Below are 26627 nucleotides of genomic sequence, written 5' to 3'. Positions count from 1 at the left end.
TGACGGGCGCCGCCCCCCCGCCAACGCCCGCGCCGCGCCCGCCCCGCGGCATGCCGGGAAAGCGAGGCGCGAGGCGCCGGGGAGGCTGGGAGCTGGAGGCGCGGCCCCCGGTGCTCCACCCCCCTCCTCTCCCCTCTCGGGCAGCGCCGGCGCCGCGGGGCACGTCGGGAAATGTAGTGCGGAAGGGGGCGAAAGGAACGCCGGGAAATGCAGTGCGGGGCGGGGTCTGCCCATGCGCTGCAGGGAGCGGCCCTAGGGCGAGCGCTGTGCAGGGGGTGGAGGGTGGATGCAAGGCCTGGGGGGGGGGGGGGGAAGAGGGGGGGATGCAAGGCCTGGCCCACTCCCCCCTTTGCAGCCCCCTGAAGTAGTGCCAGGGATCCCCCCTGCACCCTCTCCCCCAGCCAAATGGGGTTCAGCATGCACCCTCCCGGCTTAGCAGGAGGATGCACAGGGGGCTTTAGGGGCTGCGGGGTTTTACACCCTTGCGAGACCTTGCTGTGGAGCCCAGGGGCTCCTCTCTATCTCGGCTTTACAACCACAAACCTTCGAGGGAGAGAACAGGGAGCAGCAGCAAAGCCGCTCCGCGGGAGGGCTAAGGGGAGCCCCGGAGCCTGGCGGGACCGGGAAGGCTCCCAGGTGCAGCGACGGGAGCAGGGCAGCATTTGGGATAAAACGGAAACCCAGCTGGAAGAAATGAGGTGGCCAGAAGCTGTATTACGGAGGAGTCTAGACAAGAGATTAGCAAGGCTAGAAACAGCAGGAATAGGCAAAAAGTGCCTTATTTCAGAAATAAGTGAACAGCTGCAGCTCTAACGATGGAGAGGCCAAAGGGCAGCTCAGTTGAGCAGCAGTCGGATAAGCTGAGCCTCAGATGGCTTAAGGAGGCCGGGTCGAGGCCGGCCACGGGCTCAGCGAGCAGCTTGAGCTGGGCACTCGCCTCCGTTCGCCCGCGTCTCGGCTCCGAGGTGCCCACCGTGGCCTTGTGCCCACCCAGTGCAACAGCCCACGGGGGCAGAAAGCCGCCCAGCACCAAGCCCGCACCTTCCTCCTCCTCCTCCCAGCCAGCCGGACGCTTGCGCACCGAAACGTTGCATGGACACCGCGGGGGATGCACGGGATCCCCGGCGTTTCCACCCTTCAGCTTTTCCCACTGGAGACCCGTCACTCACCTCGGACCGGCGGGGATGGAGCCCCTTCGAACGTGCTCATCTCCAGAAGGGTTCAGCGAGCAGCCGCAGCGCTTCCCCGCTGGATTAAGGATTAGCCGAGTAATTAACTAATAAGCAGGTCAAGTTATTCATATAGGAAAGCTATTCAGGCAAAGCGCGTTTCGATTAAAAAGCCTCTTCGTCCGCCCACTCCGACTCCCTCCTTCCCGGCGAGGAGCCGGGGTGGAGGAAGGACTGGCTCATTGCTACCTCGTCCGGCTGGGAGCTTTCCTTCTCCTCCCCGAGCCGCCACGTACGACCGCGGAGAGACGGATCACTCGGCCGATGAATTAAAAGAATCTGTACACACCCAGAAACATCGATAGAAAAAGTTTACCAAGTCCATGTCGCTATTGTACATGTCTTATTAAACCTCTTGCATACTAACAGGGAAAAAACAAAACCAAACAAAAGCCAGGATTAAAATACACATCTTCCCAATCGCCGGGCGTACTAAAATATATACAAAAGGCGAGCTGCCCGAACACCAGCCCCTCCGCACGCCGAGGTCGCCGCCCGTCGACCCCTCAGCACGCCGCACTGCTCACAGAGAAGCGAGCAAACCCAGTTTTTACATGGCTTTTCTTGGCATCGGTGCCCCTAGCTGATTTACAGCGCGAGGCCTTGGCCGCTCGCGTCAGGATCCACAGCGGTTCGGAGAGCGCTTGCATCTCCGTTCCTGGCTTGGAATAACCCACCAGCAGCTTTGAAACGAAACTCAGCCACTCCGGCACCAAAGTTAATTCGGCACCGGGTGAACACGGCTGGGCGGCGAGGGCTGTCGTGCGGCCAGCACCCAGCTTTCTTCCTCCGTTGCTCCCCAAAACGTTGCAACGCCGACCCGCACAGACCGTTTGCAGGATCGAGCTCAGGACCATTCGGTTCCTCGCCAACCCCTCTGCTATCCAGGCCTGGACGTGGCTGGGAGGTGATTTTGGGGGCGAGGGGGAGCAGATGAGGTTCTGAAGAACTGCGTCTAGAGAGCTACGGGTCTACAGGCCCTTTGCACGCGGGCAGAATAACGCACCGAGGCCACGGGCGCTCGGCTGGCGCAGGACGGGAAGGTCTGGCCTTCCCACCCCCACCGGCTCCCATTCGTTTCAGGTATTTCAATTTGCATCTCCAAGGAAAAGACATAATTTTTTAGGAGACGGACAAGGATGTCAGGAACTGATTATTTTATGGCTTATAAATAAAGAAGAGCAGCCAGTATTTTAGCAGCAGGGATGTGACTGTTAGATTGTCGCATACACCAGTGCCTTCGCTCACCCCGTGGGACCTTCCCTGGCCTGAGCCCGGATCTACATCTTCTGCCCTGTGCTGGTTCTTGTTGCAGCCTTATTTCAAACAAGACGCCTGATTTATAGCGTATTTTTTTTCCTACTTATTTTGCCCAAAACATTCTAAGTCCCACTAATAAGTCCCACTTGGTTAAGAGGCAGGTGTTATCCAGGGCATCTCAATCTCTACCATGATCCTACGGACAGGGAAGGACCATCCAGTACCTGCTCACCGCTGTCCTGGCCATCTGTACGTAGGCACTTTTGTCACCGTCAAGTCCAACAGGTTTGTCTAAACCCTTCTGACTCGTCTAATTCCTCCTCAGTGCACGCAGGGCTCGACCAGCACCGGTCAGCTATGGAGACTGGGCAGGGGGATGCAGGGGCAGAAATCAAGCCAGCATGCAGCTACCACTCAAATTTTCATTAGGGACACCTATGTCTTCCTTCCTTCCCCTTGAGACTCTTAAAACATGCAGAAAAAAAATCCCACAGACCGAACTAGTTAGCTATTTCTTTATCCAATTTCACTTCGCTTCACTCCACGTTTTGCTCTGACTGTATACATCCGTACAAACTAAATCTGTATATAAAGTTCCTGACAACCTTAGCACTCGCAAGGGAACGATGGCGCCACAACCACACCCATGCACAAAGTCAACACCACTTTCAGGGTGGGCGGAGAGGAGAAAATGAAGTCACCACCTTTGTCTGACAGATGCATTGTAATATTAAAGGAAAGCTTAAAAAAATAATTAAAAAACCCCACCCACCCCCAGCCCTAGCCTACCACTCCATCAGCGCAGTACGCAGCACATTTGAGACCTGCTCAGCTCAGCATGTGCCAGAGAGAAAGTGTCTGTTGGGCCGGTTTCATCAATGTTCACTCGCCAGGCTTTGAGCGTCACGGGAGCCGATGCCTCTCAGAAAAGCAGAGCACGTTTGCCACAGAAAAGCCCTTACGCAGGTCCTATGTCCCCATGGCAAATTTCTACTGATAGCTACGTGAGAGTGCAACCTGGGAACTTTAGCCTCACGGCTCCAGCAGTTAAGCAGCATGTTACCATCAACGGCAGCTTGCATGCCGTAAGAGCAAGGAGGTCGCCCGCGAGAAAGTCCAGAAGAGTAACCAACAGATCAGGGTCTTTCGAGAAGGCGCCCAGCAATTTCCAGATCTCTGCTCGTGTCCTTGTGCTGTAAGTGAAGGGTCTTTGTGCGTGACGAGGGGACCGCACACGTTCCTCATCCAGTCCCCTCCTATTTTAAGATGATGTGGTAGCTATCATTGGTTTCAGCTGCAAAGGAAGCAGAGCTCATGAAACACCCACAACTGGAAAGCAATCTGCTGGATTCTTCTTCCCCGAGAAGTACGGAGGGGAAATAACGCAGAACGCACGCATTTACGCACCTTTCATGGTGTCCAGAACAAAACATGATTCATCTTGGAAGTTCTGTATCATCTGAAAGAAGCCATGAAAACCAGCTTAGTTGAAAAATGTATTTAAACACAGCCTAAGTGCTTCACAGGCGTAAGTGAAGGCTTTGTTTCCTCTGCGCATTCTGTCATTCTGTCAGTGATGGGCACAGATTTAGAGTACCGAAAGGGCTAGAAGGTTCAGTCAGGAGAGCTCAGTGCTCTGGGAGGTAGGAAATGCACTAGCCATAAATATTTATTCCTTCCTCCATCTCTGCAGAACTGAACCAGCAAGCCAAGAGACAAATGATCACATTCCAGGATGCTACTCAGAGCAAAGTCTCCCAGCAATCTCTCTGTTTCTATAGCAAACCTGAGTCCCAACATCCCTGGCTCTGCAGGCTCCAACAATCATCTCTGACCCTTGGGAAACTGGAGGTGACCTGAGCACGGCCCTTCCTGAAGACCTGCTCGGGCAGGCTCAGGGACCTGTTCCTCTGGGGCCCTGGGCAATCTCCGCAGCAGAGCTCAGAGTATAAGCAGGCATGAATCAGCTGAAACAAGCTAGCTCACGTGGTAGCAAGGAAGTTCCTGGGTAGCACCTAGAAGCTGTTACCTCATCGCTGATCAGCACGTGGATCCCTGTTGGACCTTGTTTGTAAATCTGGCTGATCTGTCGAGAAGAGATACTGAAGAGCTGGGCTAATTTCTCCGTCAGTTCCACCGCTGTCAGCTCCTCCAGATAAATAGCGTGGTACACTACAAGAAGGACAGGAACTATTACAGCTAGACGCCAGTACGACTTCCGTGTCTACACGATGGATGTGGAGACACTTAAGCTAGCCCCACACACGCTAAGCCGGGGACAAGACTGTGCATAGGAGCGCTGCAAACAGGCAGCTTCGCTCGTGCACGACACAGCTCGTGCCCAGAAGCATCACAGCCACACTGGGAAAGGGCTGGGCACAGGAGATCGAGCCCTGCTTTCCAGGAGGTTGAACACCTGCTCCGCCGTGTCCATCTCACGTGGCTATCATCTTTCCAAGCCCCAGCTGCTAACTCTGTACGCAATTATAGCTCAAGGGTCTCTGCCCTCTGCTCTCACTGCAGGGCTGCCCTGAGCTATGTAAGCAACAACTCTGCAGCAACTTGGTCGTCGCCACTGTCCTGCAACGCTCGCTCTGTGTTTATGCAGTCCTCGCCCCCAAACCTTCCATTTTGACTTAGCATCAGTCGAGCAAGACTTGGCACCAATCCTGGCAGTTTCCAATCACAGTAGGATGGAAAAGCCGTTCTGGCACCTCCCCAGAACCCCCCCCTCCCCCTTTCTCCCACTCCTGCAAGGCAGTTCCTGCAGGGAAGCGAGAGGAATCTGAATTGGAACAGGGCAAGGAAAGGACGAGCCGTTTGCTTTCACACTCGCCGCTTCAGTCATGGAGGTGGATAAACTGGCGCCTGGCTGCTCCACAAATGTAGGTCACTCATTGTTGTCTGGGCAATGCTGGATTCTCACCGGAGCTATCATTTGTCAGTTTAGCGCAGGCAAAATGCCAACAGTGAGATTCTGCAGCCACCCATTCGGTTGGCAAGGAGAAAAATCAGCTGGATAGGATGGGAGCAAGTAAAGGGCTCGCCGCAACCTTACACCACCCTTACCGAAGGACAGGGCGCACAGCGGAGCCGCAGCCCTTTTGCTTGCCTACAGAGCCTGCATTAGCTTGCACGTGAACTTGCTGCCTCCTCGCAGCGAGGAGAAAAGAATGACAGCAGCCAACACAAGGCGTAGCAGCTTGAAAGCAGAAGGAAACCTTCTTCAAGCTGCTACGCAGATTAACTGTATTCCAGTAAAATAAGCAGCCTGGGAGAGGGGCCCTTTGCTAGGTGACGCTTGCTGACAGCTCATGGACGCTCCTGCACTTCTGTTTGCTGAACCCTGCTGCTGGTTTCTCCCCCTTGCCCCACCTGCGGCAACCCAAGCACGTGCGCCCACAGCAGCCCTTACCAAAGAAAGTACTGCTGGCGGTGTCCCCGTCCTCATGTTTCTGCTGCTGGAGGTCCCTCAGCTGCTGGGACTCCTGACACACGTAGATAGTCAGTCTGGGCCGCACCATCCTACGGGCAGAGCAGCAAGTGAATGCCGTCGAATGGGCTCGAGGACTCACCTAGCTCCCCTGACACTTGGCCAACACTCTTCTCTCTCCAATATCCTCAGAAGCTAAAGAGCAGCTCCATGGACTCCTCCATCTTCAGGCAAAACCGAAAGAGGCATTGTGGCTGTCCCCACCTGGCTGAAGCAGTGCGAGGTGATTGTGCACGAGGAGGGGATCAAGTTGGCATGGGGATGTGGCCAACTGGCTACCGAGCAGCTCACTCATCCGGTCCACTCCGAGGACAGAGCAGCTGCGGTACAGACCGAGGCCTGCTGACAACACGCACGCTGCTCATCAAAGTAGAGTCTCGCTTTGCAGTGCAAAAGCAGCCAGTGTCCCCTGCCCTCCGTGTCCTTCTCCCCAACACAGAGCTGCAACGTTTCAGTGCTATCTCGAGAGCCATCAGAAACAGGGCATTAACTCCCCGGAATGCTCCACACGCGCAGCTCTTGCTGCCCCGCATCAGAAATCTGCGCCGATACCTCCCCAGAGCCTCCCGCCAGGATACGGCCCGCCACGTGCTCTGGGCCTCTCCGCCCGGCTGCAACAGTTGCTTTTGAAATGCCCCAACTCAGGCAGAAGGTCCGAGTTAAACAGCAGGCCTAGTTTTTTCAGAGAAAGGTGCAAAGGAATATTCCTTTTACAGGAAGGCTATTCCACTGAGACAGGTTTAGAGGCATTTCAGAGGACAGAAGAAACCTGTCTTGTGTCTGGATTCTCTGATGTCTAGTGAGGTACACACGGACCAAATCTGTCCCCCCTCTCCCTCAAAGGGCAAGAGCATTTCTAATACTTCTCCCTCACGTGGATTTTCTCCCCCAGGTTGTCTCTGGAGTGGCTATCCTGCTGGCTGAAACAAACTGGACTGAAACAGGTTCAGAAAGATTAAAACTCTCTGTTCTCTCTAATAGCAAGTCCCAAGCAAGCAGCCTAAAATAAATACAGTCGTCTACTGTCCACGATCAGCTTTTACAGCATAAAACATACCGTCCTTTTAACGCATTGAAGAGCCTGATGCCATCTGCAGGGCCACAGATCTGGATAACATCTTCTCTGGTCAGCTTCAGTAAATCTGCACCTAGAAATTTAAAATCAAGAGGAGAAGTCACACAGCCAAGCCCAGATTATCTAGGGGGGGGGGAGGTCTGGACACCACGGCCGTGCCAGCACTCCCTCCTCCCACTCACCGAGCTCACACCATGCCCGAACTCTTTCTGCTAATAACCCCCCTCCCTTCCCACAGAAGGACGTTTGCAAGTTTTTCCAGACTGGTTTTGCAAGAATGTGTTTTGGTACAACTGCGTGTCCTGCATTATCAGTGTTTTTCTTTTTACAGCTTGCTATCCAGCGCCTCTGTGACCCTGGATAATGGAGACAGTATCACTAGGGAAGGAGAGGAAAATAAATATGAAACATTTCTTTATACACAGCATTATCCCCCAGCGTGCACCAGATCAGCATTTCTCAGCCTGTTTTAGAATCGGGGGGTGCTGTAAAGTTTTGGAAGAGAAACCGTCGCAGTCCCCACTATTTTGTCCGTCAAAAGCAAGGTGAGAAAGGAAGAACACAGCTTTCAGGTAGCCAAGTTTTATTGTGTTACAAAAGAACGATATTTTGAAACATTTATATTTGCAACCCTAAGGTGCAGACGGCCTCAGGAGCAACCGGAGGGAGGGGGCAGACAAGGAGGGGCTGTCGAAACCTACCTGAGAAGTTTGTGAAAAGCCGTGAAAAGGTGGAGAAGCGGTTTCGGTGCAGCCACTGCTGGGCCTCCTGGGGCGTGCTCGTTGGCAAGAGGTTCTGCAATGCAGGAAGAGAAGGGTCACAGCCTCAGGGGCGATGTGGAAACACACTCCCATGGAGGGACAATCACAGGTCAACTGAATCGGTGTTTATAATCACAGTCTTAAATCCAGACCCAAGCGCGCCAGGGTCACACGCAGAATGAAGGCTGCGGCCTGGATAGTTTTTGATTTGATTTAAAAGATTTCAGAGGTGCAGAGAAAGAGGAGAGCAGCAAAGGGGAAAGCACCAGTGAAGATCAATGCCATAAGTGAAGGCGGACTGTGCTGCAGATTTTCACCCCGTCACGTCTTTTTCCAGCCAGGAGTCAATGAAAGCTGTAACTCCCCAAAGCCGGTAACGAGAACAGCCTCCGGCCTGTTTTACGCAAGCTCAGGTTTGCTGCGTAACAGCCTTTGTAGATCAATGCCTGGCCTGGCCCCATCCCACCGCTCTGGCCAGCAATCAGCCAGCCCGGATGCAAAGACACCCCTCTCCCCCTGCCCCAGCGAACTCCAGAACGCAGCCGCCGATAAACCCACCACCGCTCCATCATAAAACCCCCTTTTCTGATCTTTGTGCCATCCTTACCACAAGCATAACACCTGAAGTGTGACTTACATCTGCGATCGGAGGGGGTGGCTCAGGCTGATGGTTTGGGGAGCCGTTTCTAGATTGGGGAAAAGAGGCAGACAGAGCAGAACACAGGGTTAGCAGCGCTCTTCCCTCTCCGGCCTGGGATCCGGGCAGGCAGCGCAGCACCCGCCCTCCCAAGCCCCGTGCCCGGCTGGCACACGGGCCACGCAGAGACCAGCGCGCTGAAACGCAAGGGCTGCAGACAGCTACGTGACTGCGGGAATGCCACTGGCAATACCACCGTCGCTGCGGCGAAATATTTGCAAGAACAAATGGCTGATATGGATATGAGAGTATTAACATGATGGGAAAAAGCAGAGGGAAGCAGGCTGGAAAGGGAATGCAGGGGAAAGCGCTGGTCAAACGCGCACACACTCCTCATGCACGAGTCGAGCTGGCCGGCAGTCAGGGAAGGTAACGGCGCTCATCTCCAAGGGCCTTTTTCACCGACGCTGCCTCCGAGCAGGCTGCTCCCTCTCCCTCGCGTCTTGGACCAGGCGCTTCCTTCGCTACTGCTCACCGCCAGCTCGGACACATCAATCTCTCGTGCAAGCCAGAAATCGATAGGCAGCCAGGCAACCTCCTCGCGCCCTCCAGACTTACCCTTCACCGATGGAAAAACTGCTGTGGGAGCTGTTGAAGCCAGGGGATGGCGCATTATTGACATACGTTATCTCTGGCCAGGGAGAACACTGGAAAGGAAAACCCAGCAGAGTCACAGGATTGCTTTCAACAAGCGTACGCACCTGCTCTGCTCAGCGCAGGTTAATACCTATTTGTTGACTGACAACCTGCTACGAAAGGGAACCGCAGAATAAAGCAGGGGATTAGAAGAAGTCAAGCCAACTCATTGCAGGAGGTCACAAAGCTCAGACTAAGCGAGCTGTCAGCTCAGAAGGCCAGAAGTCACAAAATTCAAATACAGGGAGATCTGGGATCCAAATCATCTCTCCGGCACGGGGCTGACCCACGCAACAAGCAGCGGCCAAAGCACCTTCACGAAGCAAGCGAAGTCACAGCTGGAGGCTGAGCTCAGGCCCGTTCACGTGGGGTAGGACAAGGGCTCCCTCCCCAGGGCAGTTAGGGGTGTTTAGCACTGACACTTCAAAAGATCACGTTTTAATAGACTGACACCTTCTACCAGCAAAGGAAGAAAACAACAGGGGTTTTTCCTGCTGACTCAGGATCTAGGTGGCCAGTAGCCACACATGCAAAACGAAGTCTGCAGGTAGAGGTAAAATCTTTTATTAGATCATCTGTTACAGTGCGGGGGGAAAAAACCAGCAAGTTTCCAGGCACACGAGCCCTTCTTCACGTCTAGCAAGAAATGCCTCCTCTGCCTACAAAATTTCTCTTGCTTTCGTCTCCCAGCTGTAACAACTTAGCCAAACATTTCACAGCATTTCAGTTCGCAACACCCAGTTTCTTGCCTCCTGTGACCAAAGCAAGCCAGATTTGGTTAAAGTAACAAGCCTCTTGCTGCCTGACAGAGCACCCCACCTCTGTGAGTATCGTGGTTTCATAGGAAGGCTGGTATTTCTCTTTCTCATGAGGCGTTCGCTTCTCCATCTTTTCTCTGTCCGTCTTCTGTTTCCTATCAGCTCCTTTGGGCTGGAAAGGAGATATTTCTGTCAGAACACCAGCGTTGGGCAACGTGGATAAGAGTCAGCAGAAAGTTAGATTTACGGTAAATGCAAAGACCAGACACGGTAACTTCTCTTCGGACTCACCCACTTGTTGCTTTACAGAGGAAAAAGGAAGGGAGCTGGGACGAGCTGCCCAGGGAATTAAATATAGGGAGAGCATCAGTCCTGTAACAGCCCTTCCCATGTTAATGTGAATATCCTAATCTACCCAGAGCCCTAAAAACAGCCCTCGATTCCAGAGCATCCGAACGGGGAGGTGAAACATCTTACAGAAGAAACTTCTCCCAGTCTGAGACAAGGCCGTAGCGCGCGTTGGCGTCAAGGGCACAAAGAGCAGTCCCTGGCCTTGCGGAGGTGAGAAGCACACGTCTGAGCTGGGTTACGTTTACTGCAGCGCAATCGCACGGCTTTAAGAGGTGGCAAGGAGGAGGGAAGGAGCAAATAGGCGACACAGGCATCGTAACCACCCAAGCTATTCTGGGGCTCCCCTTAAAACTTCTGGCTGTGGACGGACTCTGCCTTGGCTCCTCAGTTTGGATTTGGATGGAAGGAATTTGTCCTTCGCAGGCCGGAGTGCTCTGCCGACATGTGGGTGCCACACGAGCGTATCCGTGCAGCCATGGCACTAGCAGAGGAGCGTTAGGACTGCAAATACACCCGGGTGCCACCACGGCCTTCCCGTTCTTTCCAGCTCCAAATCAGTCATTCCCTAATTTGTTTCTTTACAATTAAACAACAGACAGAGCCGCGTTTCACTACTCCTCCTGCAACTCCTCCCTTTTTCTGCTTTTTAAATCTGCACGATCTGGTTATCGCAACGCAACCGCCAGAAACAACGGCGACGAGCAGCAGCTGAACTTCAGCAATCAAACGCAGCCCGGGGCAGGCGAACCCTGGATTCGCTCTTCCTCCGGACAGCGAAGCGGAGACCGGACACCCCACTGCCACCAAGCCCTTAGCTGCAGTCTAACCAGCCACTTCCAGCCAGGAAAATCTAACGGTTGCTATTATCTTCCCAGTTTCCGTGGTCAACACTGTTGCCTCCAGAGAGAAGGATCTGCGCTCCAGACCCCGGAGAGCACGGATCAGAGGTTGTTTTCAAAGCACAGACACACACCCAGTTTGGAGGGGCTGAAGGGAGAAAGGAAAGACCAGGGCAGGAGCCCAAATATAACACAGCAACCCGGAGACGAAGGAGACCCTGCGGGGAACAGGTCGCACCCAGGCCCGGGGAACCGCGAGCACCGCGTCAAGCCCGCCGCCCCCACTGCGATCGCAGCGCCGGGAGAGCGGCCGCGTCTCACGAGCGGCGGACAAGGCCGATACCAGCAGTCGGGAGCCCTGGGAAGGGCTCCGGCAGGCGGCTGTCGCCGAGCCCGGCACTCCCCGTGATCCGCCGCGGCCCTGCAGCGGCCTCCGGGGCAGCGCCGGAGAGCGGCCGGTAGGAGCAGCGGCAGGTGAAGCTCCGTTCTAGAGCGGAAGCTTTTCAAACTTGGAACCGTAACCAGGGGGGGCGAATGTAACGGATCGCGTCGGCCCCAGGCCCGAGCACAGACCCCGGCCGGGCAATCCTCGGGGGGAGCTTCACTTGTGGGGACTCCAGCTACTGCTGGGGGCTCTCCCGCATCAAGGTTGTTGGAGGAAAAAAACAAAAAACCAAGTAAATAAAAAAGAAATCCCCCCAACATCCCCTGGCACGAAAAGCCGCAGCTCAGCAGAAGCGCGGAGGCAGACGCCTCACAAATCCCACCGCTCCTCCGGGCGCTCGCTCGTAACCGGCCTCGTCCCCTAACTCAGCGCTCTGCAGCCATCCAGGCCGTTTGCACCAAGGTAGCAGCCAGGGCTCGGACAGGCCCTGACAACTCACACTCCTGCCTCCGAAATTTTATAATCCGAGCAGGCAAAACAGAAGAGAGGAAGGGGGGGGGGGGAGGAAAAAGCCAAGTCAACACAGGTGAGACGCATTGCCCAACGCCCCACAGCAACTTCACGGCAAAACTGCAAAACAGCCCAGGCTCCCGGCCAGGCAACGGACTCAGCCGCATGCCAAGGGCCCTAAAGGGAGAAGAACCGAGGACCACGGCCAAGAGTTTGCACGATGTTACAGGGAGGACAGGGAAATGGAGCCTCTCCAAGATGACGTTCATGTACCAGACAGCGTGGGCACCGTGTGCCCCCGCCAACTACCCACACAGCTGCTCCGGGCTGCCCTCCGGCGTGACACCTGGGCTTCATGGCGTCAGCCGCACCGCTTTCGGCCACCCACAGCCAGGCACGTCGTCTACGCCAGCGCGTGCTGCTTCAGGGCTTCCACAGCCAGATCGGGGCTTTGGGCTTGCTGCAAAGAGCTCACAACAGAGAGCAGCTGCCTGCGCCGCTGCAGCGTCCAGCTGCGGATGGACCACCAGGAGTCACAGCCACAGCAGGAATTGGGTAACAATAAAATGGGGAGTTTGGTCAGACACAAAGATCTCTTTGAGGATCTCCAAGGTGATTAGACTCAAGGCTAAACCTAGGAGCTTTTGGAGAGGGGCAACGTAACCCGCTTTCTCCCCGGCACATTGTTCTTGGCTTATTGGTTTTGCTAGCCACAACGGCATCCAGGTTCGATGGACGCACAGGAACCAGACTGGCAGGGAGAGAGGGGCAACGCAAGAGGAGAAGGATGGAGAGTCCGGTCTGCCTGGAAGCCAGGCCATGGTCCTGCGCTCACGACATTTGCCGAGGCTGCGGAGGGACTCGGGATCAACTCCCGGTTCGTTTCCTACAGGGGGAAGGACACAGACTGGATCTGTGTGTGCACAGCAGGTTGAGGTACCTTGAAGACCTTGATCTGGCAGCTGGCAGAATGCAGGTGCTCCGTGTACTCCCCATTTTCATTCTCCTTAAAGGTGTCTATCTGGACCCGAAAGGGCACCCCCTTCTCTCCTCCGTGCTTCCGCATGGTGAACTCCGTGCTGATGCAGTGAACCTGAGGGAAGCCAAGGCATCCCGCTGTTAATACGGCTGCTGCGGGTGAATACGCACTCACTGGTCCCATACAAACATCCCGGTCCCCTCGCGCCAGCCAGCACAGCGCTCGCTTAAAGGGCGGCCCAGCGGCTAGGGCAAAACAGAGCACTTGGATGGGAACACACCGAGTAACACCAGCGCTAAGGAGTTAAGGGGACGTCACAGCAGAGGTGGAGCCACATTCTTCCAGCAAGTTTTGCAACCTCTGAATGTTACAAGTGATCCCTGGATCAGCAGGGCAGAGAGTTCGGCTGCATCAGCCTCCACCTTCGGCAGCCAGTTTATTCTAGGCGGAAGGGCCAGATTTCCAAGGGGTATTTTCAGCAGCTGGTGGGATTTGCAAAAGCATCTAAGCAAGACGGAGACCTAAATCACCAAAACCAGTGGGAGCTGGGTAGTAGCAGGTATTTCAAAAGCAGCTAGACTGCACCTAGACCTCTTTCTTAAGGGAATAAAACCCTTTGGAAAAAGCTGGCCCAAGTCTCTTCTCAAACACACAAATAAAACAGCTGCACTTGTGCCTCACTAATGCCTGAACTGTTGCACTCTTGCAGTGCTTGGGGCAGGGGTAGGGTGTATTCCAGTTTACATCCTTCTACCACTGCATCATCTGGCTGCCATTTCAGAGCTTCGAGTCAAAAACCCACTTCTTCACCCTTGGAAAAATTTAATTTTCCTTTCCTAAACCCCTGCAAGAAGAGTTTCCCCACACCTCTTCTTTTACCTGGATAAACACTGAAGTCCTCTTTGAAGGATCCCATAGAAACTCCACTGTATTGAGCTGGGTTGGATTCGCTCTAGGATCAATGATCCCCACGGACATTGGGATATCTGTAGGAGCATGTACAGAGAACAAACTGCAGTTTATGACTGGAACAGGTGAAGGAAGAGAGATTCACAGGGAATATACAGAAGCACCAATGAATCTCACTGTCTATCTCAAACTGCAGGACACTGATAGCACTTTGTCCTTTAAAGTCAAGAGACCGGGGAGCTTGGCAGGGGACACTTCAGGCATCCACCGGCCAAGATGCTGCCCCACGTACTTACCGATATCCAGTATCCTGTCCCCAGGCCTGTTCCACCTCCAGCCCTCCAGCTGCTGGTGCTCCGTGTACTGCAGCCGCCGGTCATGAAACACCACCCGGAATATGCTCTAGAGGGAACAAACAGTCAGCGTCCAGAGTCGCCCCCAGGAAACCCGACAGTCTTCAAGCTGCAAGTGCTTCCCTGATGGCATCAGGGATGATGACGCCTGGCACGGACGGTCCCAACTAGACACACGTACATGCGCTCTCTGCTTACCTTTACCAGTTTCCCATTTATCTCCGGCAACTCCCCGATTTTCCTGTTGTCCAACATTCGGATTTCGTACGATTGCCCTGAGGGAAAGAAGACAAAGGCTCCTTGCCATTAGTCATGGATGGATCTTCGCTGCTGCCCCTCCTCTGGCATTTTGACATCTTTTGCTGTCACATTAGACACGTCACTTATCTCCTTGCCATGTTTTAGTCAGGGTCATATGAGCATGGGCCATGGAAAACGGCCGCTGCCGTAAGGCCCCTCTCCAGGAACAGATAATCCTTCTCCTTTCTACTGATCTGTAGTGGTGCTTTCTATGAACTGCCCTTACTAACTCAAATCATGTGCAGTCAGACCAAGACCAGGACTCATTCATCCTGTTCTCCGAAGCGTGGTGGATACACTGGGCCCGAAGTTAACCAACTGCACGATCCATCTTGTGCTATGCAGATTTTTATTACGTTAAATCCTACAGGCAATTTATGTTACCACAGTAAGCCGAGGGCAGGCAGGAAGATGTCGGAGCTGGTAGCTGAACAGAAGCAACCTGGGGTTTAATAGCGAGACGGTTTCTATTTGCAAAGGAAAATTTCCAAAGGGGGAATTTTATTGTTCAAACTTGGAGCGTTTCAATGAAGGACACATGATCTGGGGAAGGCAGCAGGCTTCGCTCACCTTGATTGAGATAGGTGAGCGTTTCATCGTGGAGCTTCACTGCGGGTGACGTGGCTGCACACAGCACGTACTGGAAGGGCAGAATTTTGTTCTCGTTTTCAGGCGGCAAACTCGACTCTTCCTGTTTGAAGATGGGCAGGGCAAGGACGTCGCTGAAAACAGATTTGCCAGACATATTCATTTCAGCTCTGGCTACAGAGGGATGATGCATCTGACATTTAGTTCCTTCCCCTCCTAGGAAAAGCATTGTGCTTTTCTAATTAAAAAAAGCACATACCCTGACATCTCTCTGCAGACTTGCAAAGGAGCATTAAAGCAGAGTAGTCTGCAGCTGAGACGACCCCAACACCCATTCTTGCTAGAGCCTTTTTCAAGTTAGCCGCCCTATCCGATTCGCCCATTTCTTGCTTCAGACCTAAAAAAGGCAGTCAAGTTAGCGTTTGCGGTGGAAACCCAGCTCCTCCAGCAGTGCGGCTGCTGTGCTGCTTGTGCATCCGTGCAGAGCCGCTGCAGAGAAGGCAGGATGACATCAGTATCACACCGAGAAACTCCCGTCCCCTTCCCCGAGGTATCCCGCTGGGGCTTCCTGCGGTGCAAACTGGGCCCTAACGCTTTCCCTTCTGTTCGGGGGTCTGTCAACCAGAAAGTGCTGGTTTAACTCTGGAGGGAGAGGAAGGGAAGCAGCAGATTTGGAATAAACTCCCTCCATCGCTTCCCCTCCAGGCAGAGCTTCGAGATGAAAGAGCGGCGGGACTCGGCCTGCGTGAAAAGGAGGCTCTTGGCCAAATAAAAACCCTCCCCTTCGCAGAAACATCAGCGCCTTGCCCAAGCGGACGAACCAGCCTCCCACCACACCCTGCCTGCAACCCACGAAGGAATTTCAGCCACCACCTTGAGTCGAGAGAGAGTAGCCAAGAACTCGTTTACTCCTAAGGAGCGGCGTGGCAGGAATTTGGAATCCTGCTCAGGTCAAGGTCACCAGTTTTTTCCTCCTCCTCCTCCCTTGCAAAAGCCGCCCACGGGCCCCGCGAACGGAGGCGTCACGCAGAGCGGGGGCCGAGACCTCGGAGCACGTCACCCGAGGTGCGCGGTCAGGGAGCCGAGCCGAGCCTCCCTCCGCAACGGCGGGGGAAACCTGCAGCAAGACGCACGCAAACCTCTGCGGAGCAAATCCTGCAGGCTGATAAACGAGCTCCTTTGCGCAGGCTGCGCAAGAGCGGGAGGAACGAGCCCTTCCAGCGGGAAAGCAGCGGGAGCAGAGCCTTCCCCCAACAGTTTCTCATTAATAAGCCAAGAGCCCTTTGCGCCAGGTACCGCGCCAAAACCAGCCCCTAATCCCGACCGAGAATTTGGGAATCCCATGGAGGAGAGGACCCGGCAGCTCCCGAAGCCGCTCAGTGGCACAGTCCCACGGTTCTGGCACTGCCACAGTTTTGGGGGATGCTTTGCCTCGCACACGGCACAGCCGATGCCGTGAAAGCCACGCTGCAGGTCCCCGCTCCAGGCGACGCGGGATAAACCAGAGCCAAGGAAGGCGACTGCTCCAGGCAGCCATTTACCTTACGGCGCTGCCGTTTCCCGAAAGCTGACACGACCCGTGTCCAGCCTCCGTTTCAACGGCATGAGGAACCGTGCTCTGGGGAGCGATCCCACGCCGGCAGAATGGCTTGAAGTTATGGAGGCATCTGACAAGCCGTTAACCTGCAATGGCCAAGGCACCTTCCTGGCTATCATGTTATATGAGATGAGTTTTAAGAGAACTCCTTACTGCGCCCCAGAGCAGCATGGAGATGCTCCAGCTTGGGCTCACCATCCTCTGGATGCTGTTACTCCGCTCCTGGCACTAGCTGGGAGGGAAAAGCGGAGATGGTGTCCAGGGCTTGCATTCAAGCCCTATTCTACCAACCTTTTTGGGGGGAGGATGACATCCCCGTATCTTTGCAACTGTGCAAAAAGTTTGCCGCCTCCACTTTCACCTAAGACCGCAGAGCCTTTTTCCACGCTCGGAAAGGCCGAGCAGCAACAAGAGCTTTGCGAATAACGTTACTTTCAAAAACCCTGGAGATACCACTGAGCATACGAACACGCATTTATTAGAAATTAGAATTAGAAATTGTTTTCGAGACTGGCTTTCGGCAGCTGCTTTGAGCCGCAGCGATGTCCAAGAGCAATTACTCCCTAGTGTATAAAACAGAACATCTCCCCACCCATTCACATCGACGGACCGTGGGATAAAGCGGAGACGGGGCAAGCGTGCTTCAGGAGCACGCGCACGACCTCTCCGGGCTCTGGATTGGCTGCCAAGGAACCACCAGGCTGCGCGGCGAGATCCCGCTGGTCCCTGGTTAAAACGACGGCGTGGGAGCAGAGCGCTACGCTCACCGTAGAGCTATTCTCACTGTAGCAGGAGTCCGTTTTAAGAGTAGTTTCAAAGCACTAAGTTCTGCTCAACGGTCAAGCTGCATTCCTCTTCTGTTACAGGCTTCAGGATTTGGAGGCTTAGAGGAGTACAAGAAGGAGGAGTTAAATCAGATCCTTAAAAGGTCAGCTTTCCCCCCCCCCCCTTTAGTTGAACATTAAAAGTTTTCCCAAGGAAAAACTGGACTTATCTGGCCAAACACCAGCTTCCACCCTAACAGGGTTTTAACCCTTTGGTTTCAAGACATCAAGTATCCACCTTTCTTCCAAAGATGCCCCAGGAACGTCTATCATTTCCACACCGAGCCGAGCAGGAGGACGGCTCGGCGGCTTCTTGCAGTTCCTTCACCTCTCCCTATGTTGGATGGCCAAGTCTTGCCATTTTGGTACTCTCTAAGCTTCCCTCCTGTGCCGTTCCCACGCAGGAGAGGGAATCCCGGGCGACAGGGCCTGCCCCCGTAGGGCGTTTCCAACGTCCGTATCCAGCCCATCGTCCCGAGGCAGCAATGCCCCCCGAGAAAAGCGTTCCTGCCACGCCAGCCCCACGCCGCTGGACCATCCTCGCTCCCGTCAGCACTAATCTCTCCCAAGTAAACAACACATAATGATGCCCATCAGCTCTGGAACTAACTTGAAGCACGAGTGCTTACCAGTGCATGACGAGCTCTGTATTAAACTCTCCTAATAAGACCAGGGGAGAGCCGAGCACCAGCAAAACACATGTTCCTGCCAGCCCGCGCTGACCCAGGCTCGGGAACGTGCCCAGGAGAAGCACTGCTGAAAGGTGCTTTTTATCGCTAGCAACATCAGCCAGAGAACAGAGCGGAGAAGAAATATTCAGAGCCCGATATTTCTCTCCCACCTAAATCCCAACTTATTAGACATTGCTTATAGCTGCCCGGGTGCCCCAGGCACAGTACTGATGATGCATCACGATGCAGCAGAAAACAAACGTATGGAATTAAGCAAATTACATAACCCAGAGGACGAACTACGTCCTCGTGTGGAGAACCAGCACATTAAAGTCATCCAGACTTTCAGGGGAGGAAGCGCCACCATCCCAGAGGGCTCAGGCCACCAGCTTCCAGCGCGTGGGGAGCTCTTACACAATGCTGGATCCAAGTCACATAGTAGAAGTTAGCAATGCAGCTTGCTGTAATACGTCAAGGCGCTTTTCAGAGCGCCAGAAGCTCAGTAAGTCTATTAACGCAGCACGGATATCCGCCAACCGGGGCTGCAGAGCCGTCACTTCAAAACCCTTCTTGAAACCAGGGCTCTCGATTTCTGTTTGCTAACACCCCCAGGAAAGCGATACCCGAGACATGTTTTACCGGGAGCTGCAAAAGCGAGAACGGCGGGCGGCCGTGCAGCTGTATTTCTGGAGCAAACCAGAGTCAAACCCCAATTAGTCAGCAATAACGATGGAGCAAGCGGTGCCGCGCCACCGAGGAACAGCGCTGTCGCTACCCCGCAGCGGCGGCGGCTATTACGGACGGTGGAACCGCACCAACAGGTAGGTTGTTAAAGCATCACCCCGATATCCCTGTCCGCACGGAGCGATCCTTTACCGCAGAGGCCGGATGGGGCCTGCGAGTTGCTTCCCGGCCTTTCGATCGCGACGGCCGCGGGTTTCGCTGAGAGCTCCTTGGCTGGGAACCCGGAGCATTTAGACACCATTATGTTTCTGTGCTATACGACCCAGGTAATAGGGTCAGTTTTTACATGTTGCAGGGCGCAATAAAAAGTTAAATATTTATAGGGACAGCATCACTGTAAAACAGCAAGGGCTTCGAAAGCTCAGCAGGCCCTTAAAAGAGGGGGAAGAGGCCCGGACTCTTAGACAGCATCTCCGGGGAAAAATCTTAGCCACCTTCGAGGGGCAGCGAAACGCCGCAGCCGCGGCTGCTACCTGCAACCCGACCCGAGGCGGTGCGGAAGGCACGTCAGTCATCCCGTCTCCTGCTAGTCTTCCACGTTGCCATCATCCGCCCAGCTTAGGACAAGTCATTTTAAGTTTTGTTTGGGGTGAATCAGGAAGCTGCAAGGCCTTCAGCGATGGAGGTGCCGCGAGCAGCTCCCTAATCGCCCCGCACGCCCCGGGACTCGCAGCCGGGCGCATCCCGGCAGAGCAGGCGCAGCCAAAAAAAACAGCTGTTGGGAGCGGATTTCTCTGCGGACAAACCGACGTGGTCCTGCCTACTGAAAAGGCACCTGAAGAAACTCCTGAAACTCTTGGGGACATAGCACACCTCCCTTTAAAAGGAAAAAGAATTCACTGGGCAATTTAACGAGCTTTTGGGGAAAGGCGCTTCGCGTAAGCGCTCCATTTCTGGGGATGGGAGAGAATCTCCTGGAAAAGAGGAAAGAAACAGTTACAGAAAAACGCTGCAAGTGGAACTATAGAGCCAAAGCCCAATTAACACTTCCAAAGCCACCTCTCATCCCTTAAATACCCGAGTTCCAGGAAACAACAGTAATACCAAGAATTCAGATTCATTAACAAACGCAAAGTTTAATCCTACAGCGCAAATCGTAAACGAGAAGAAGCTTCCAATCCTAGCAACAACCCTCATCTTGCTATCACTAAAGCCACCTACCAGTGCTCATTCCCAAGGGGGAAACGTGCCTCTTCCATAGGGAGAATAAATGGCCACCAAAAAAACACGAGGGGCAAGTAAATAAAAGCCACAGACACACTCGGAAACAAGATGTCTGTTGAAATCGGCCCCCCTTCCTGGGCCCGACACATGGCGTTGCCGCAAGAGAGAAGGGAGAAATTGTCAGATGTCAGGACACAAAGGTCAGCACACTTACCTAGAGGGGTACGGGCTCTATTTACGGGCAGCTTAGGTCAACAAAAGTCTTGGAAAAAGCGAGTCGGATTTCAGAAGGCCACGCAAGTCCCGAGCGGAGCGCAGCTTCTGGCCGGGAAGGGTTTGCTTATGGGGAGTCGCTGCTAGAGCGGCTCAGCCGCCGAGCCCGTGACTGAAGACTGCCACGAACGCGTAGCTCAAACGGGTTTTGCACCATCAGGAAATACTGGCACGGAAAAGCTTCGCGAGAGGTCGGCGCCTGGTTCTGGGAAAGCGCAGAGCCACGCGGAGCCGCTTCCTCGGGAAACCTCCAGCCCAACATCTGGCAGTCAGGACAACCGCCCCGCTCCTAGCCGGCGTGCAGCTGGCGCGGCCGTAGCAGCTCTCCGACCAAGGCCACTTGACCGGTCAAGGATGTAAATGTTTTTCTACTTGCAAGCTACCAGCTGCAAATTAACTGAAAATTTCCTTGTGCAATTAGAGCTTTGAATCGCAGCCACTAGGCTTTAGCGTGAACGGAGGCAAGTCTGCATTAACATGATTCGCAGCAATTCTTCTTGCCCTCTCCAGGAGGGGAGGGTTGGCGGTGCCGGGTGCTGCCTGCCGGCCGCGAGATAACCCCAGCGGCACATCCACAGCACGGGACCGCTCACCTAAGGGGAGGAAAGAGGAGGAAAAGGAACTTCGACGTTTCATGACTCTCCTCCTCAAATACCAACCAAAGCCGCGATTCCAGCGTTCACAGCAACAAAAGAGAAATGGAAAAGGCAAAGTGGGAGCCGAACTCGGTGCTCAAACCTCACAGCAAGGTACCACCACAAGGAAGCAAATCCACCCCCACTATTCTTTGCATTTCGCATTTCCTGCCAAGCCACCAAACGCCGAATCTCTCTCACTTGACAAAACCTGACAACGCCAACGTTGCTCCTTATTCTCCTATCTGCAAACAGTCGCCACCCTGCACTCTCCGCTTGCTGGACGCGTTGACTCGGCCTGGAACAGAGATTATCTCCCGCTTACACACCCGCAGCGGGTCCAGTGCCGCAGGACCGCGGCCAACGGACGGAGACTGTCACCACAATTCCCTTAATATTAAGCCCATGTTGAGCCTCATTCCTGCTGCCCTAACGCCTAGGGGCCTGGGCAGACTCATCCCCCCCGGCAAAGGCCGAGAGGGTAACAAAAGAGGAATCGCTTCTGTGAAAAGCCGCCGATTGTATTTCGAGGTGTTACTGCCACCATAAAGAGGAGACGGACACACGAGCTGGGCTGTCTCTGAACTCTCCCGCACCTGGGACTCCATCAGCTAGCTGCCTGGAGGGTTTTAAAGCACCGCAATAAAAAAGGAGGTTGTGACAGATCCTAATAATAGTCAGGAACAACTTTGAGAAAGTGCCGGCTCTCCTTGTCCCTGGGAGAAAGGAGAGGCCGGCTGCGGGCGATAAGAGCTGCCGTTTAACACCACCTTCACCGGCGAGGGGAAGCGAGAGGTGACGGAGCGGCTCCGCACTGCGCGTTCACAGCGGACCCGGCTAACGGTGAGGCAAGGCCATGGGTCAACACCGTGCTAACGCCAGCCGCTTCCCTCCGGAAAATGTCGGCATGCTAGGAGTTACCTTCCCCTCCATCCTTCTTCTCCCTCCCCTGCCTGTTTTCCAGCGAGCGATTACCCAGCGGGACATTTTGAATCCTGACATCTAACGTCTCCAATCGCAACACCGTCAGAAAGCTCGAGCCTTAGGTGAGCTCAGCCTGGGAAAGCCTCTCTCTGGGCAGAGGAGAGGCCAGGGACACGCCTGAAGATTTATTTGAATTCCTTCCAGCTGCACCTCCAGGCTGGAGGGGAGACCAGAACAGCTTCCTCCATCTTCGCACCTCCAAGCCAACTTCTCCCCAGCTCCTGCTCCATCTTCAACCCTTCAGCGCCCTGTAGTTCTCAAAACTGCCGAACACGCCTGTTCCTGGCACCATTCGCTCTTAGCGGCCTTCTCCACCCAGCCTGGCTACAAGCGCCTCTGATCTCCCGCTCTTGGCTTCCCGACAGTGCGTTTATCCGGTCCCTCCTCCCAAATGTCTTAACCTCAGCCCCATCGGAGACCAAACCCCAACCTTTCGTCCCCACTGCAGCCGCAGGCACAGCTTCGGCCTCGCCAGCGCTCCGGGCTGCAGCGCAGGATCCATCTCAACTCGCGCTCCCTCCCGGTTACTTCAAACCGAGGTGCATTAGGATGAAAACAAGTAGAACCGAAATAACCTGTGTGGGCAAGCTTTTGAACGAATAAAGCTCTCACTTCAAATTAAGGCAAGGCAGTTCTCTTGCAGACTACAAGCAGCTCCCCTGCCGGCCGTGCCGACTGCTCCGGCTCCTTCGCTGAAGCCCTTCGCTGGCTCCCCGGTTCCTGCCGGGCACCCTGCACCGCTTGGCCTGTCCCCGCGGGTCGGCGGCGCAAGGCTGCTCCGCACCTTGCTCCATCGCCCAGCTCCGCAACAGGCCTTTTCCACCTATGGACCTCAAAACGCCTTTCAGGGCACTTAGGCCTGTCCTGGCCAGCAAAAACACTTCCCAGGATGGAGCCAATTAATAAAGGACAGTGGGGGGGAAGCACATGGCTGCTCATAAACTGACTTGGCAATTCACCATCTCATCTACAGATCGTGCTTCCTCGTTATAACTCCGAAACGAAGCACTACTAGGTCTCTAACGGCAAGCATGACACACCATTTGGGCCTTGCTGCTGCACAGAGGCTCCGAGCTCGGGACACGGCTGCTGCAGCAGCTCGGCTCCAAGCAGGACAGCCAGAGCCGGGATCGGGAGAGCAGAGCTACCAAGCAAGCTACGACAGTTCCCCGGAGCAAGGGCCGCGTACTTTTGCGATTCAGTTCGAGCGTCCGGCGCTACAGGGTCCTGATGACGAACACTCTCTGCGTTAGGCGCTTCACCCCTCGGGGTCCTGGTCCACTCGCTCTTGGCCTACCTCCGAGTCAGAAGGACAGAGCCCGCTGCGCTGGACGGACGTGGACCGCTGCTCCTCCGGGAGGGCAGTTATTTAGGGCGAAGCAACGCTCCCGGGGCGACTGCTGCACAGCGCGTAAAAACAAAGCAAGCGGGAACGGTCCCTCCTAACCAGCAGCAGATGAGAAGCACAAGACTAATGCTGGATGATTTAGCTACAATTTGAGGACAGTGGGAGGCCAAACACCGTCAGAGCAGAGAACGGTCCATGTAGCCCCGTAACCTGCTTCCAGGCAGCGCCGGGACCAGCTCTGGAGCTCCAACTACCCCCACGTCCAACTGCCAGAGCCCTGGGGAACACCACAGGGAGGAGGAAACGCAAAGACTACGTAAAACGCAGGCCCTTTCCCTTGACTTTAACGTCCGCAATACTCAAAGCTACTACCCACCGCGTTATTAAAGCCCTGCCACAGCCACACGCTCCAGCTCTTTGCGATGGCAACACCATCCCCTCCAACTTTGAGCAGTCCAAAGCCCTTGTTGGGGAACAGTCCCGAGGCTTGTGCAACAGCAGAGCACCCCGGTCTCTCCGAAAGTCCCCAAACCTCACGGACACAGCATGAAACCATCCTTCCACAGCCTCTGGACAGGACCGAGCCGTCAGCACCCGCAATAAGCCCACGGGAAACTCAGTCGCCGTCTTCAGATGGCCCCTGTGGCAAGCAGCTGCTCGGGGCAGCAGCGCCCACCCCAACCCCTCCGACCCCCCCGCTCCCTCCCCGGCTCGCCAGTGCCTCCCCCAAGCGGAGGAGCGGACGGTTAAGGGGAGCGAGGGCATCCCACCTACCTCATGCTGTAGGCCCCAGCGCCCAGCTCCTGGCCGATGCCCGACAGGCTGGCATCGAAATCCTGCACCAGGCCAGACTCGATCACCTCATCGGCCAGCGGCAGCTTCAGCGCCCAGGCCATGGTCACCCAGCGGCGCGGGGCGGGGGCCCCGGGTGCACGGGCCGTGTCCCCCGGCGTGCGGGGCGCAGGACCAAGCGGGGCCCCTCCGCGGCCCCCCCGCCGCGGTCCCGCTCTCACCGGAGAGGCCACCAGCCCGGTCGGCGGCCCCGAGCCACCGTCTCTCCCCACCGGGATGGGGAAGGGGGCACGGCCTGGCTAGCGGCCCCGGGGAGCCCTGATCCCGCTGACCCCCCCCCCCTTTCCTAGGGACTGCGGCACCCCGCACTGCTCCCCCCCTTCCCTGGGGGCACCGGGACCCCCAAGTCACCCCTCCTAAGGGGCCACACTAGCCCCAAGGACCCCCCCAAACCCTACAGCCTGCCCCCCCCAAGGACCCCAAGCCCTATGGGCACCCCCCAGGGGGCTGCACCCTCTGGGGACTCCCAAACCCCACAGTCACCCCCCTCCCAAGGCTCTGCTCCCCCCCGCCCTATGGATACCCCCAAAGGGCTACACCCTCTGGAGCCCCTTCCCCCCAAGCCCTAGTCACCCCCTTTCCGTGGGGCTTCAAGAGCCCCAGAGCCCCCCCAAAAGCAAGATTCCTCCCCCCAAAGCAAGGCCCCCTCCCTTCCCTCGGGCCTGCGCCCCCCGGTCTCCCCCCTCACCAAGGGGCCGCGCCCCCAGGGCCCCCCCCCCCCCCGCCACGGGCCCGCACTAGCCCTAGCCCCAGCTCCAGCCGCCCCCTGCCCCGAGGGCCCGCCGGCCCCCAGCCCCCGCCGCGGGGCCCGCCGAGCCCCGCTCCGGCCGCGCCGCCCCGCCGAGGGCACCGGGCCGCGCCGCCCGCGGCCCCCGCAAGATGGAGGCGGCGGCGCCGCGGACCCCCCGCTCCAGCCCCAGCGGGGAGTCGGCCCCGCCCCGCCACCGCGCTCAGCCAATGGGAGCCGCGCGCGGCCGAGTGACGCGCGGCGCGCGGCAGCCAATGGAGCGCCCCGAGCCGGGCAGAGGGCGCGGGGATTGGCCGACGGCGGCGGAGGGGGCGGGGCGGGAGGGCTGCGGGGGCGGGGTGCGAACGGCGCGGCGTGGTGCGGTCGGATCTCCCCGCCCCGGCGGGGCACGGGCCCGTGCGGCGCCTCGCGGCGCCTCGGGTTCGAGTCCCGCCCCCGGCTCAGCCGTGCACTGAGTTGTGGGGGTCTCAGCTGGCAGCTAACAGCACCCAGGCCGAAAGGTCTGAGAGCCGCAGTGGGGAACACCCAGTGAGCCAGGAGGCCCTGGCAACTCTCAGCAAGAGACAGGGATGATAAGGCAATGCAGCCTAACAAGCTGGGTACCAGGGGTTTCAGCACTGGCCGGCTCAGCAGCTCCATGGGGAGGGCAGCAAGGTGGGGTGAGGGCTGCAGTCCCTCTTTTCACACCCCCTCTCCCCTACCACCTTTCTGTTGGCCCCAGTTTGGCCCCGAACAGGAGCAGAGAGTGATCTTCCCCCAGGAAGGCCACATCTCCAGCCCCCACCAAGGCCCTGGCCCATGTCCTCTGCCTTCCCCGCTACGGCGGGGGAACGACGACGCTCCTAAATTCAGGCTGTGGAGCCAGGGGCTGTTTTCCTCCCCGGGCCGCGGCAGGCAACAGAAGGATGCCACCTCATGGAGACGGCGCTTCCAGCCAGGGAGACTGGGAAAGTCTGCGTGGGCGCAGAGGAGGCAACGTGTCCCTCCGGGGACGGGAGGGGGCCAACGAACCCCGTCATCCCCCCCACCTCCCCAAAAGAACGGGAAAGGAAAAAAAAAAAAGAAAAATACTGTTTATTTCACACCACTACATCAAGTGCATCAGTCTGACGTGTCCCCGGCGGGGAGACCTGGCCCCTGGTGCCCCCTCGCCCGGCGGTGCCGTCCCTGTGCCACGTCCCTCCCTGTCCCGCGTGGGGCTGCCGGCCCGGCGAGGAGGCGCCACTGCCCCCAAACCCTCTTTCCGCTTGGCTCTGCCCACGGCGGCTCCGAAAACCAGCCTCAGCTCCCACCCACCGAGACGCTCCAGAGCTCCGAAACGGGGTCCCCCCAAGCCACGGAGCCGCCTGCTCTTTAGCCAAAATTGCATCTCTTCCGAGGGCTCTCGAGGGCTTCAATCGAGGAGCTCCCGCTGGCTCAGCCGGGACGGCGGCAGGGAGGGGGCGCCCGGAGGGAAACGCTCCCGCCGGCCCTCGACGATGCCGATCTCGGAGACGGCCGAGGACCGGAGGGGCCCGAGAAAAAAAGACGAAGGGGCGAAACGAACGCGGGTCTCGCCGCTACCAAGCTGTGCCGCTAGCAGGCCTTAACGCTACCTCGGAAACACAGGAAAAACTGTGGAAAGGGCAAAAACGTCCCCCCCGAAAAAATGAGAATCGCTCCGG

General features: G+C 56.3%; 1 protein-coding gene across 1 annotated transcript; it reads right to left on the bottom strand.

Annotated features, from left to right (window-relative positions):
- Positions 1–1525: 1525 nt before the first annotated feature.
- Positions 1526–24477, bottom strand: TFCP2 (transcription factor CP2). The gene is made up of 15 exons (XM_067313964.1): positions 24138–24477; positions 15106–15257; positions 14434–14510; positions 14179–14284; positions 13853–13959; positions 12935–13087; positions 9971–10081; positions 9074–9162; positions 8456–8504; positions 7759–7852; positions 7040–7130; positions 5905–6014; positions 4519–4661; positions 3897–3948; positions 1526–3783 (listed from the first exon to the last, which is right to left on the bottom strand). Exons 1-15 carry the CDS (start codon positions 24257–24259, stop codon positions 3746–3748), a joined length of 1494 nt encoding a protein of 497 aa, XP_067170065.1. The 5' UTR covers positions 24260–24477; the 3' UTR covers positions 1526–3745.
- Positions 24478–26627: the final 2150 nt, after the last annotated feature.

Source organism: Apteryx mantelli, chromosome 33 (assembly GCF_036417845.1).
Source record: "Apteryx mantelli isolate bAptMan1 chromosome 33, bAptMan1.hap1, whole genome shotgun sequence".
NCBI classification, from domain to species: Eukaryota; Metazoa; Chordata; class Aves; order Apterygiformes; family Apterygidae; genus Apteryx; species Apteryx mantelli.
This window is presented reverse-complemented; position numbering and strand designations above follow the sequence as displayed.